Raw genomic sequence first — 13805 nt, 5'->3', positions numbered from 1 at the left:
GTGGGTAGAGCTTGAGAGACCCAGGTTCAAATAGTGCTGCAAACCTCCAGGTAGGGGCTGAAGATCTCCTAGAATTGCTATTGATCTGCAGACTATATAAAGCACTTATTATTTTTAAAATATTCCACTTATCCTGGAGAAAATGGATGCTTTGGAAGGGGTGCACACCATTATACCCTGCAAAGGTCCCTCCTCTCCCTATACCCCACTCTCCTAGACTCCATCTTCAAATCTCTACATATTTCAAAATCTGGATGTGGCAACCCTAGGTTCAAATCCCTACTTGCTATGTGGGCTTACTGGGTGGCCTTGGGCCAGTCACACATTCTCAGCTTAACGTACATCACATTGTTATGACGAGGCCAGGATACTGAAGTAAGTTGCCTTGGGTCCCCATTGTACAGAAAGACAGTAAATAAGTAAATAAATAAGAAGCAAATAAGAGATTGGATTTATACCGCACCCTTCATTCAGAGTCTCAGAGCAGCTTATAATCAGGGTTAGCGCTAGGATTTCTGGTGCCCTAGGCCCCTGGCCCCATGGTGGCGAGAGCGAGTGTGGCAGTGGCAGGCAGTGTGGCACCAAACACACCCACTGCCACACCGCCCCCACTCAGCCTTCCCAGGTCTGTGCTTCTGGCCCAGGAAAGCTGAGCAGGGGCGGTGCATGTGCTCAGAGGTGCTTGGAGCCTGGCTCCAAGCACCTCTGAGTGCACCCACCCTGATGGTGCTTCTTCCCCACTGCCACCAGCAAGTGGCGAGGAGGAGGGCAATGGAGAGGCAGGCAACAAGGGAAAGCACAGCGACAGGGAGGAAGGGGTACTGGGGCAGAGTACACACAGGGAGGGTGAGGGGCACCCACTGGCCACCCCTGAGGCTACCCCTATCTGGCCTACCGGGATGTGCCAGCCCTGCTTACAATCTCCTTCCCTTCCCCTCCGCACAGCAGACACCCTGTGAAGTAGGTGGGGCTGAGAGAGCTCTTTTGAGAATTGCTCTTGAGAGAGCAGCTCTGAGATTATTGACCCAAGGTCACACCACCAGCTGCATGTGGAGGAGTAGGAAATCAAACCCAGTTCCCCCAGATAAGAATCTGCACACTTAAACACCACACCAAACTGGCTGAAAATACAGATGAAGATGAAGGACCGAGAAATGGTAGGTTGCTTGGTGGGAGGGAAGGAAAAAAGGAAGCAGGAAAAGGGGAGAGGTTATGAGGGTTTTCAGAAAAGAGAAAAAGGAAATAGCAGGGGAAGGGAAATGAGATGCCTCCTGTAAGTCCTTCTGGGTCTCCCACTTGATCATTTATAATTTGGCATGGAGATGTAAATCATATAGCATATTAATATGCACCAGCATATTAATTTTATCAATTTTAGAATTTTAATTAAATTGTTAAATTAGTCTTTGTTTTAAATATCATTGTATAATTTAACGTATTGATTTATGTTGTTAGCTGCCCTGAGCCTGCTTCGGCGGGGAGGGCGGGATATAAATAAAATGATGATGATGATGATGATGATGATGATGATGATGATGATATAGAGCAAACTATGTGAAGAACATATTTCTTTATTGTCCTTTTTATATTATTATTTACACAATTAATTGTTTTATATGAATTTTTCTTTTTCGAAATTTAAAAAAAAAATCCCATGGGGGAGGGGTGCAGGGTTAGTATGTTGCAATAATATTAAATAGAAATCCAAGGGCACCTTAAAGATTAACAAAATTTATTCTCAAATAACTGTTCCAGAATCAAGGCTCACTTCATTAGATGCACAAAATCCATCCACAGCACTTGTTTTTAATTAAGTATAAATAACTGCTGCGATGGTTCACTTTAATGCATCTGAGGAAGGGAGCTCTAATTCATGAAAGCTTAAAGGTAAAGGTTACTCAGGAATAAATTTTGCTAGCTTTTAAGGTGCCACAGAACTTCTGTTTAGTTATCCCTTTAAGAGCAATCAATATGAAGTCAGGTTAAAAAAATCAATAAAATGGTGCAGATGTGTCAGATTGGTTTGTATAACTTTCAAAAAGGAACTATGTTGATTCATGTCCTCATCTGGCAGTCAAGAGAAATACTTCCACACAGTTCTCTGATCTCATCAGATTCTGGATAGAAGCAACGACAGCTGCTGCCTACTTTGCATACAATGGATGGTATCGGGTCACAAGGTAGCTTCACAGGGACTCCCCCCACCTACCATCAGCAACTTGATTCTTTCCCACATGGAAAACCCATGACATCATCCCCACCCTGGGGACAGCACAAAATAGGAAGTTGAATGTCAAACAGCAGCAAAGTGCAATATCAAAATCAGGAAAATAAATGCAAACCAGGCTTGCCATACTAACTATTCCATCTCCAAGCAGCTTCTTGACTGTCTCGTAGAATCACAGAGTTGGAAAGGACATCCAGGGTCATCTAGTCCAACCCCCTCCCCCCAAGCTGTGAAGTCTTGTGAGCAAAAACTCTAGTTTGTGAGCTACTGGCATTAAAGTTGTGAGCTTCTACATAAATTAGTGTGCACTGGGGCCGTTTTTCCTGAGTTGACAAAAATGTGTGAGCCAGAGGCCAAAGTCTGTGAGCTAGCTCACACTAGCTGACCTTAGAGAGAACACTGGACCAGCCCCCAGCACAATGAACAAAACTCAAAAATACCTTCCCCCACGCCCCAAATGACACCTGCTCCATGGCCAGAAGATGGCACCAAACAAACAACCCTCTGGGATCCCTGGGCAAACTGGAGAAAAATTGTTTCCTGCCCCCAAAGTGGTTGTCAGCATTTCCCTGAGACTGTAAGAAAGGGCCATGAGAACTAAGCACTGATGCAACCCATCCTACCCTCCTTCTCATGATCTGCCTAAGTTCACAGAATCACAATGCCTGGCATTATTGCAGAAGAAAAACCCAGCTCTTTTCAAGAGTTATAGTTCTAAGAATTGGACACAAGCAACAGAGATTCTAGGCAGCTCACAAGACTAACAAATGAAGCAAATGGCACACGCATACATGGGCAAAGATACAGTAAAAAAAAAAAATGACCAAAAGACCATGATATATAACAGGTGCAGTCCATGATATTTCTATGCCAAGCACAATGACAGATACTGAAAATATAGAAACCATTCACACCATTGGTAACTGCCAGTAATGTAATCTATACTGGCAAAGTTTAGCAGTCAAGAGTATGAGCCGGGAACTAGAAGGTCACTAGTTCACACCTAGCCTTTGTAATGAACTCACCAGATGAACTTCAGCAAGCCCCTCTCCCTCTACGACTAGGCGCATGTCTAAAATATAGGGATATATATCAAGGCAAGGACTAGAACAAGAGACTGGGTTGGATTCCAAAGACTGTAAGTAGAAGGATTTTCCCCACAACCCCCTATCCACAGTATTCCCTGACAAGCATATCCTGAGGGTTGTGGGATATTTAAGAACAGCATGTGGGCTGATGCAGGGGGGACTGCAGTGGTAGTGAAACAGCCAAACAACGCAACATCCTATCAGTTACTGGAAGTACCCTTCAGCTCTTGAAAAAAAAATAACCAACTCAGTATGGAAAACACTGGAATGCAATCTGGATTCTCTGTTTAAAAAAAAAAGAGTGAATTGCCTTTCCTCAGGACCAGCAGAGCTTTTTTTTGTAGCAGGAATTCCTTTACATATTAGGTCACACACCCCTGATGTAGCCAATCCTCCTGGAACTCGCAGTAGGCCCAGTACTAAAAACCCTGTAAGCTCTTGGAGGACTGGCTACTTCAGGGATATGCAAAGGAGTTCCTACTACAAAAAAAGCCCTGAGGACCAGCCATACCTTTTACCTGCCCTTTAAAACCAAACCATATTTAAAAACTGACTTTTTACAGCAGTATATTGTGTTTTATTTGTATAACTTCAGTTCCTTGGATCACTTTAGGCAGACAACTATTTAAAGAAGGCAGAGGTGCCCTTAATCTCCAGCACCCATTTTTAGAGACAGGCTGTGTCAAACAGGGAATCTATGCTATAGCTTCTGTCCCTCTGTGTGCTGCTGTAGACTTCCAAAGGTTATAGGCTGCAGGTTATGGTGGGTAAAGCAGTATGACCACAAAGGTCTTTAACTAAACAGATATTGCTCACAGGTTAACCTGGCCAGGCAAACTGATGTCACCTTCTTCACCTCACCTGGTTTCTTGAGAAGGGTTTCTGACTGTCATGTGAAGCCAGGAAATTGAGCCTCCCTTCCTTGTTGCTTCCTAACTTTAAATCAGGGCATGATTTAGGAGCAGGGGAGCCAGGTGGCAGTTCCAGGCAATCTAATTAACTCTCAGGGTGTTTTCGCACTTACCTTTTACTGGCGCGAGTACCCTCCTCACGCCGGCGGATCTGCAGTGATTTCGCACTAGAAGCGCCGGCGCAGCCCATTGCGCCGGCTACTTCCGTCGCTAAGCCAGTGCAAACGTTTTCCTGCTTCTTGGCGGTTTCCGTTTGCGCTGGCTTAGCGACGGAAGTAGCCGGCGCAATGGGCTGCGCCGGCGCTTCTAGTGCGAAATCACTGCAGATCCGCCGGCGTGAGGAGGGTACTCGCGCCAGTAAAAGGTAAGTGCGAAAACACCCTCACTCTTTTTTTTCCAAACAACACAAACAGTTCATTTTCACTTGTGCAGCTGGCAATGCTGAATGCACAGCCGAGGTTGTATTAATGTTCAGGATTAGGAAGAGGCAGTATTCAAAGGAAAACTGACAATATCACTATCTATACAATGATCAGTGGGCATGCTAAATGACAGCACCATCACTGAATACACATGAAGCAGCCTTATGGTGAATCAAACCATTGGGCTGTCAAGGTCAGTATTGCCTACTCTTATAGGCAGTAGCTTTCCAGAGTCTTGGCCTGAAAGTCTTTCACGTCACCTACTGCCTGATTCTTTTAACTAGAGGGACTGAATGAGGGACCTTTTGCTTCCCAAGCAGCTGCTCTACCACTGAGCCACAGCTCCTCCCCGTAAACAAAACTGAACATTAGAAGATGAGTAAGCATCAAACTCACATGAACCCTGCTTTTATTTGTTGGGGGGATTGTTACAAATTATATTGTCTTATATAGCAGAGTCTTTAAACAGGCTACAAGAGCAATAAAATAAGGTATTCAAGAGTTGAACAAATGGAGGGAGGATGTGCTGAAGACAATAAGTATTGTTTTGAACACACCTCAGTCTTTGCTGTAGGAACCTAAGAGCAGGAACCTGAGTGAGGACCCTATTCCTGGCCTGCAAACAAAAGGAAACATCATATGGGGGAGATAAAACTATGACTGAAAATCTGGCTAAAAAAAAAAGGAGAGAGAACCACTGGTTGTGCCCAACTTATCAAAATTAAGAAACCTATAGAAAATAGTTTCAAGCCTTTAAAATGAATGCATAGAAACTAGTTATGTATTACCATCTATTTGAAATCGGCTGCTGTGACTGGTATTTTTTTTTTAGCATATGAGGATTAGTAAACCTTTTAGATAATCAGGTTTCCATTAATGGCAGATGTTCCTGAGTCATTAGACCACAAGGTAAAGAATGTTGTACAGAGAAGACAGATTGTGCCTGTTCCACTCCTATTGAGCAGAACTCACTGACAGGTAGGGATGGATCTTGTATGACTGTCTTCCTCTGCATTTTCTTCCAAAAGAGAAAGGTTTCCTACAGTGCAAACAGACTTCTCTCCATTAAAAAAGTAATTCTCCCTTGAAGGGGTTGCCAGCTCTAGAATGGAAAATTCCTGGAAACTGGAGATTCTTGGAGTAGAGCCTAGGGAAGGCATAGTTTGGGAAAGGAGAGAACTCAGGAGGGTATAATACCATACAGACTACCCTCCAAAGCAGCCATTTTCTTTATTACCTACCTCAAGACTCTGCGGTCTGGCCCAAATTCAGCTTCATAGTAGCCATTTTCACAATCTTTTCCAACCAGCCGGTGAGGGTGGGGCCTGTATGGCTCATTCTTGGTTACCAATGTTACTCTCATTTTTATTTTCCCAAAGTAGTTAAAAATCTATTAAAGGAGAAGAGGGAAAGAGGTTATTACCATTATTCATCATCATCAGTAATTTTAAAAATAAATTGCATCATTAAGTAACAAACTATGGAGCTGAAATTCATATTTATTGATCAGAAATCTAGAATCATCTCCTTTGATGGCTGTTCACATGGTTTGATCCTGGGCTTTTTTTTTTTTAAAGAGACTCACACAGAAGGGAACCTTTTTAAGATGTGATTTCTTCCTCTCCTCCCCAATAAAGAAACAATTTGAAATAGAATAAACTTTGAGCCTGCATCTGAAGAAGTGTGAGCACACACAAAAGCTTATACCAAGAATTAAACTTGGTAATCTTAAAGGTGTTGTAATTCTGACAACAGCTTTTTCAAGTATGCCAGCATTAACCATATAAACAGAGAGCTGAAGCTAAGAGTGACTTTCTTATGATCATCTTTTGAATTTGCGGCAGAGGTGAAATTTGAACTGGGAAGCCACCAATGGCCAGGACCAGACTGAGTGAAACCTTGTGGTGTTTGCAGACCTGCTGGTGCCATTATGTAAAAACCTAGCCAGTGGTGGTGATGATGGGTATTGGCTCATCCACTGCCTGCATCACCTCTATGGGTGAGCCAATGCCTGTCATCATCACTGGCCAGTTATGAACTACAGCAATACCGCAGGTTAGGTCATCTTTCTCCTGGGCTATTTTAACTTCTGAAATTGTCCCACACTTATTTATTTTATTCCATTTGTATCCTGCCCTCTTCACCAAGGCGGGCTTAGGGCAGCTCACATAGACATGCATGTGCATGAGTAAATACAATAATACATTAAAACCATAAACCATAGTATAAAAACATAAAATACATAAAAATACATAAAATACTTAGTTGTAACTACCTTCTGTAGGACTGTGAGACTGGGAAAGTAACAGAAGTTGTAACTGCTTACCATTTGTCACCTACACCTGTGTGCTAGATTCAAGTGATCAAAAATGAGGTAAGCCAGAAAGTTAAAAAAAATCCTCCATGTAAAGTTTTAATAAAATAAATTAAAGCTTTCTCTCAGAGATTAAAACACAGAAACACTCCAATTAACTGGTGGAACTAAGGTTATAGGGCACACTACATTGCAATCTATACAGACACACCTATTTCCTAGTCCCCTATACCTGTGGTTCCCAATCTTGTTGAGGTGGTGGGTACTACTGAAATTTCAAGAACTGAGAGTGACCATCACAACAAAATTGTTGCCATGGGAGCTGTGGCCAATCACAATAGTTGGAAGATGGCAAATCAATCCTACTTTTAAAATGGAGATAGCTGTTCTTGAATGTGTGACTCCAAAAGACACAAACATGATGTCTCTTGGGTTCTTCTGAAGCACGTCCTACTCCACTGAGGTGGAGGAAAGCCAGGATTGGCTCTTTGCATCACAGAAGAGATGCTTTGATAAAATGTAAGTGGGACAGAAAACCCACCGACATGGGAACAGAGTGTCATGTTAATCACTATCCTGTACTGAATATAATAAATTTAAGGATGGCAAAGCCAGGTTATCTGTGAAACAAGAGCTTCACCTTTCCTTAGGCACCTTTTTTGAAGAGAAGAGGATTCTGATTTAGTACCCTGTCTGTCTCCATTCCTGTCTCATAGCACCTGTTTTGAGAGGCACCAGAACCAGACTGCTAGATAACCAGTTTTCACCTAGATTTTGTCAAAATAAATATAGTTTTTAAATCTAACTCTCTTATTATGTCAGATGAACTTAAAACAGGAATGGCCTTTTGGAATTTATTTTGGCATTTCACTGCAGCACCTATTAATATCCTGCAGACCAAATTTCAAAATGAAAAACAGACTTCCCTTCCAACAGCTTGCTATAACTACAATTTATTAAATTTTAAGATATGTAATGCCTTAGAGAATGCACACCCTTTCATACAGCATCCTCAAAAGGATGCTTTTATCAAGGTTTTATAAAATGTAAGTGATCTTAAAACTTAATTAGTGAAGAAACTGGCTGCTCAGGCAGTATGGGTTATAGAGAAAGAGAGAGAGAGGGAGAGTCTCCCCATCAGTTACTGAATTCCAGATACAGACATTTTACTAGTGGACAAAAAAGTATAGGACAGGATGGTTTTCAGTTTTTTATTTCAAAGATCCTGGCTGCTTGGACAGAGCCAGGTGGTAGGACCAGGAACCAGAATCTAGATACTTAGGTATGGAGTCAGTGCTGTATCTGTAAGAGCAGAACCAGGTGGGCTACTATGGGTGAAGCCTCACAGGTCATGGGGCAAACCAGGATGCTGATTTTTATCTTCCCACTACATTTTGCATGGAAAAAGAGGACAGAGTCCTGCTTAATTGCTCTTGAGTGGCAACCTTTGGCACATTTATTTGTGCATAAGACCCTTTGAGCAGAGTGTGCATAACCTTGAGCTGCCTTTAAACCCTCTTGCCCTTGCTTACTAAGGGAAAAACTACTATTTTTTTAAGCCACGATGAAAAATAGTTATACCTGGATAGCTGGGAAAGTCCGGTTGATATCAGTGCTGTGCTCGCCTGGAATGCTGCCAGCTGATCGTCCTTCACACTGGTAACGGAAACGCATGCCTCTTTGTCTAGGCTGCTCACATATTTCAATGTATGGCTCGTGACCACCTATAATGTGAGGGGGAAAACAAGTAAGTAAGTAAGTAAAATTTTATTTGTATCCCGCCCTCCCCCGCCGAAGCAGGCTCAGGGCGGCTAACAACATCCACAAGCTAACAATACAATAGATAAAAACATTAAATTACATTATTTAAAAACCAGTCAATACTTAATTAAAACATTACTAAATCTAACATTAACATTATTGTTTGACGCTATCCCTGTCAGTTGACATAATAATAACAGGGTCCCTGAACCAGATCATTTTGGCGTTTTCCTTGTTACAACTATAATTCAGCAATTCATGAACGCCAGCTTGAAGAGGGTGGTCTTGCAGGCCCTGCGGAACTGATCAAGGCTCCGCAGGGCCCGCACCTCCTCTGGGAGCTGATTCCAAAGGTATGGGACCGCGGTAGAAAAGGCCCGAGCGTGGGTATTCTGAAGTTTAACTTCTTTTGGCCCAGGGAAAACAATAAAGTTTAACAACTCAACTTTCCCCAAGTTTCAAAATGGGCTTCCAGCATGTTGCTGAGCACAAATTCAAAGCACCCTTTTTGTCTTCTAACTGGTTTTAGGGCCCAGATCCAGGTTCTACTACTACTTGAAATATGGTACTTGAATTCCTTGCCTTGAGAAGTCTACCTTCCCTGCCAGGCTGAGGACATGGTTAGTTCAGTGTACTTTGACACAACATAGCAACCTCACTGATTTTGCTGCTGTGGTTATATCAATTTAGTGTTAAGGAACTGCTGTCTTATCATGTAGACAGATCCAGGTGGGCAGCCATGTTGGTCTGAAGCAATAGAACAAAGCTGGAGTCCAGTAGTACCATTAAGACCAACAAAGTTTTATTGAGAATGTAAGCTTTTATGTGCTAAAAGTATAGTTAATAATAGCTTTGAATAAAGAAAAATTACTCCATGTCCCCTGGAATCTCTACAAACAAAAGATAGTATGTGAAACCGGAAGAAAAAAAAGGAGGAGGGTAAAAGAGAAATGTAAAATATTCTAGAATGAATGGCCATTTGTTTACAACTAATATCATAACATAACAAATTCACAGCAAAGAAAACAGTAGTGGTTAACCAAGAGTGTATTTACATGAAAATACAGTGAGTCATGATAACAGCAAGAATATCCTCAATCACAATCAGATTAGTTGGTAGCAAGATTAAATAGCGCTGAATTAATTTGTGTTAATTATTATCTGTATAACAATTATTGATAACTGAGGGCGGCTTCATGACTGGGAATTGATTGGCAGTAAGTAATAGTGGAGAGTAAGTTCAGAGGAGAAGCTGAAAAAGTTAGTGGATTCCTCAAGTTCCCCTCCTAACCAAAGTTCTCTAGTTTCTGAAGACATGGAATGTTGACCACAGAAAGGCCAAAGCTTTAAGAGGAACAGCACCAAACTGCCAGTGTTCCCCCAGATTCTACCCTAGAGTAACCAAACCAACACACACAGCCTCACTGGAACCAAACTGGTTTATAAATATAGGCAGCGATCACACACACTAAATAATGCTCTCTCAATTCACTTGGATTTTTCCAATTCACACAGAGTGTGTGTTTATGAATCATGTGAAACAAAAACAGATTAAACATTCTTTGTCATTTCATCATAATTTTTTCTCTATGTGTGTGGTGTATTGTACCACAGCCTTATTCATTTTTCAAATGCTTCTCATATCCGTGTCCATAAACCTCTCCATCTATATTATGAGGCAAAACACTCACACATTTTTGCTAATGGAACGAAGAGTTTGAGACATGAAAATGTGTACTGAAGAATTTACCGGATTAGATAAAGAAAAGAGGATGCTTGACCCACAGTAGAATTTTTTTTAAAAGAGATTAACCACTCTGCAAATTAAGACCATTGTTTTTACAATGAAAAAAAAAACCCAAAAGGTTAAAAAAAAAGCTATTAACCTACCCACATCCTCCCAAACACATCAAGTTATGCCCAACCATACCCACAAACATTATTTGTCTTGTGTCCAAGGCACTTTGTACCAACCCTGTATTTAGAGTCTGAATCTGAACAAATATATTTTCCACATAGTTACAATATTTGATATTAAATGATGTCTGTGGCTGCCTGTCTTCAGTAAAGCTCAAAACTTGCTGAAAATTTACAAAGTGCTGAAGGTTTCTGTCAAGTACATTAGATTTTATAAGGTTCTTTTAAGCTTGCAGTGAATCAAACATGTAGTTAAGTAATTATAGATGGTGTGACTTCATGATCTTATGCTCTCCCTTCCAAGAGCAGTGGTTCATATTCTACCATTGTACCTTGCTATGCTTGAAGCCCTCCTCTGGGTCCAAAGATTATTTTCTCCCAGCTTCTTCTATCAGCTTCTTGATTGACATAATTGCCAGGTGGGACTCAGGAAATATCCGGGGACTTTGGGAGTGAAGCCTGGAGACTTTTGGGGTGGGGCCAAGAGCAAGGTTGTGACAAACATGGTTGAACACTGAAGGGAGTTCTGGCCATTGCATTTAAAGGGACTGTACTCCTTTTAAATGCCTCCCCTCCACTGGGAATAATGGAGGATGGAGGCACCTTAATTTGGAGTTCATAGAATTAGACCCCTGAATTAATCTTTTTGAAATGTGAGCATTTTCTTGAGAAGAGGCATCAGATGCTATGCTGAAAATTTGGCGCCTCTACCTCAAAAAACAGCCCCCTCAGAGCCCCAGATACTCATGGATCAATTATCCATTATACTTTATGGGGACCATTATACTCTATGTTGAGTTTCCGGCAGACATTCAACATCCCCCCCCCCCTGCTTTCTGATAATCCTGAAGTGGGGGAGAAGAAGATGATGACATTGGATTTATATCCTGCCCTCCACTCCGAAGAGTCCCAAAGCAGCTCACAATCTCCTTTACCTTCCTCCCCCACAACAAACACCCTGTGAGGTGGGTGGGGCTGGAGAGGGCTCTCACAGCAGCTGCCCTTTCAAGGACAACCTCTGCCAGAGCTATGGCTTACCCAAGGCCATGCTAGCAGGTGCAAGTGGAGGAGTGGGGAGTCAAACCCGGTTCTCCCAGATAAGAGTCTGCACACTTAACCACTACACCAAACTGGCTCTCCTGGGCCTCCAAACCAGGGGATCCCCCACCCTGGGGACTGGCAACCCTTTCAATTTAGGATAAGCAGAGTGGCAGAATACAAGCCACTGTATACTTAAAATGTGAAGCAATAGCTTGCTTTTGGGTCATGAGTCAGGGCCCTGGACTTCCTTAGGGTTTCCAACCTCCAGGTGGAGACCAGAGACCTCCCAGAATTACACCTGATCCACCAATGACAGTTATCAATTCCCCTGGAGCTGATGGCTGCTTTTGTGCCCTGCTCCAAATCCCATCTTTCCCATGCTTCATCACCACATCTCCAGGAATTTCTCAAGCCAGAGTTGACATTCTCTCAGCTTTCTCATTTCATTATTCTTCCTTCTTGTGAGGCCAAGAGGAAACCTTAAATTTTAAGGCTTAAAACTTCAGGTCTGGGTCCTGATTATTATCTATGGGGAGGGACAATGGCTCAGTGGTAGAGCATTTGCTTGGTAAACAGAAGGTCGCATGTTCAATCCCTGGCATCTCCAACTATAAAAGGTTCCAGGCAAATAGGAGTGAAAAACCTCAGATTGAGACCCTGGAGAGCAGCTGCCAGTAGACAATACTGACTTTGATGGACCAAGGGTCTGATTCGCTATAAGGCAGCTTCATATGTTCATATTTATTTACTTGTTTTAGATGTTTATACCCCACTTTTCTCCCCAATAGAGACTGCAAGCAATTTACACCACCACTTTCTCCTTATCTATTTTACCCTTACAGTCTGTCAGAACTTGTAACTTTCCCAGATTGACTGTGAAGGGTTAGCATAACTGACTCCATGTTGGAAAAGCCTACTAACACATTGCCTTTGCACTCAGGCCTACTAACCAAGGGCTTTTGCATTTCAAACAAGCAATAACCACTGAAGGGTGACTGATAGCCCCTGGGAAACATCTGCAGGTGTCCTTTGAAGCCGGCATGCCAGGGAAAGGCAGCGGGGTTCCTTCCTCCGCGTCTGAAGATAAGGGGTCTGGGAACAGACGACTGTCTCTCGAAGTGTGAGAAAGGGTTTTATTGTTTGTGTTATCCACGTATAAAGAATGCGCCGATAGTCACACAGGCTATCAGAGTCAACCTGCTTCTTTCCTGAACCTGAGTTCTCAATAAACATTTTAACTTTTGAAACAAAGTCATGTGTTTCTTTTGAAGTTCCCAGTTCTGATACAGTCCTATAAGGCACATGAAGCAGAGTGCAGAACTGATCCAAGGTCATTCAACAAGCTTCCACGGCAGACAAGGTCTCCCACTCTAACCACTCCACCATATTGGATTTTTCAACTGTAGTTTAACTTAGGGAACTTGGAGCAAAGGACTTTAGATCCAAAGTACCTGAAGGATCACTTTGTGGGGAGGGGCTATGGCTTAGCTGTGAAGCATCTGTTTTGCATACAGAGCCTTCAAAGGTCAATCCCTGGCATCTCCAGCTAAAAGGATCGGGTGGCTGGACCTGGAGAACTGCTGCCACTTCTTTGAAACTGCCAGGAACAGAAGTCTGACAGAAATCTGTTCTGGGAGCCCACAGTGTCTGAAGTAAGCTCACTGGTACAACTGACAGAAGCTTTCCAGCTGCCATCCACAGGTTATGAAGTGTTTGTCCACTAGGGTTGTCAACCTCCAAGTGTGACATGGAGTTCTCCTGGAGTTACAACTGATCTCTAGGTGACAGAGATCACTTCTCCTGGAGAAAAGGGCAGCTTTGAAAGGGAGACTCTGCAGCTTCACATTCCTGCTAAGGTCCCTTCCATTTACAAACCCTTTCTCACAAGCACTGCTCCCAAATCTCCAGGAATTGCTAGCAACCCTGCTGCCCACTGGCACCATCTTTCTAAAGACACACGTAGCAGGGAGGGTCTTTGATATTAACGGATTTTCATGTTCCAAAATGCTGCTGTGCATAATGTTGGTTGTATTTATTTCACTGATTTAGTTGCTTTAAGTCATGCTTGTTATTGCTGCTTTTATATTATTACTATATATTATTTGTATTTCACCATCTGTGGAC

The 13805-nt window shown here is 42.5% G+C and overlaps 1 protein-coding gene across 1 annotated transcript in view; it reads right to left on the bottom strand.

Annotated features, from left to right (window-relative positions):
- Nucleotides 1-13805, bottom strand: part of REL (REL proto-oncogene, NF-kB subunit) — a 78315-nt gene that overhangs the window by 50452 nt on the left and 14058 nt on the right. The window contains exons 2-3 of the mRNA XM_060249638.1: nucleotides 8544-8686; nucleotides 5890-6038 (exon numbers count right to left, since the gene is read on the bottom strand). Of these exons, the coding sequence (XP_060105621.1) occupies nucleotides 5890-6038; nucleotides 8544-8686 (292 nt within the window). The remainder of the gene's footprint in view (nucleotides 1-5889; nucleotides 6039-8543; nucleotides 8687-13805) is intronic.

This window comes from Heteronotia binoei, chromosome 1 (assembly GCF_032191835.1).
Source record: "Heteronotia binoei isolate CCM8104 ecotype False Entrance Well chromosome 1, APGP_CSIRO_Hbin_v1, whole genome shotgun sequence".
Classification (NCBI taxonomy): Eukaryota; Metazoa; Chordata; class Lepidosauria; order Squamata; family Gekkonidae; genus Heteronotia; species Heteronotia binoei.
The sequence above is the reverse complement of the archived record's forward strand: the minus strand, read 5'-3'. Positions and strand labels throughout refer to the sequence as shown.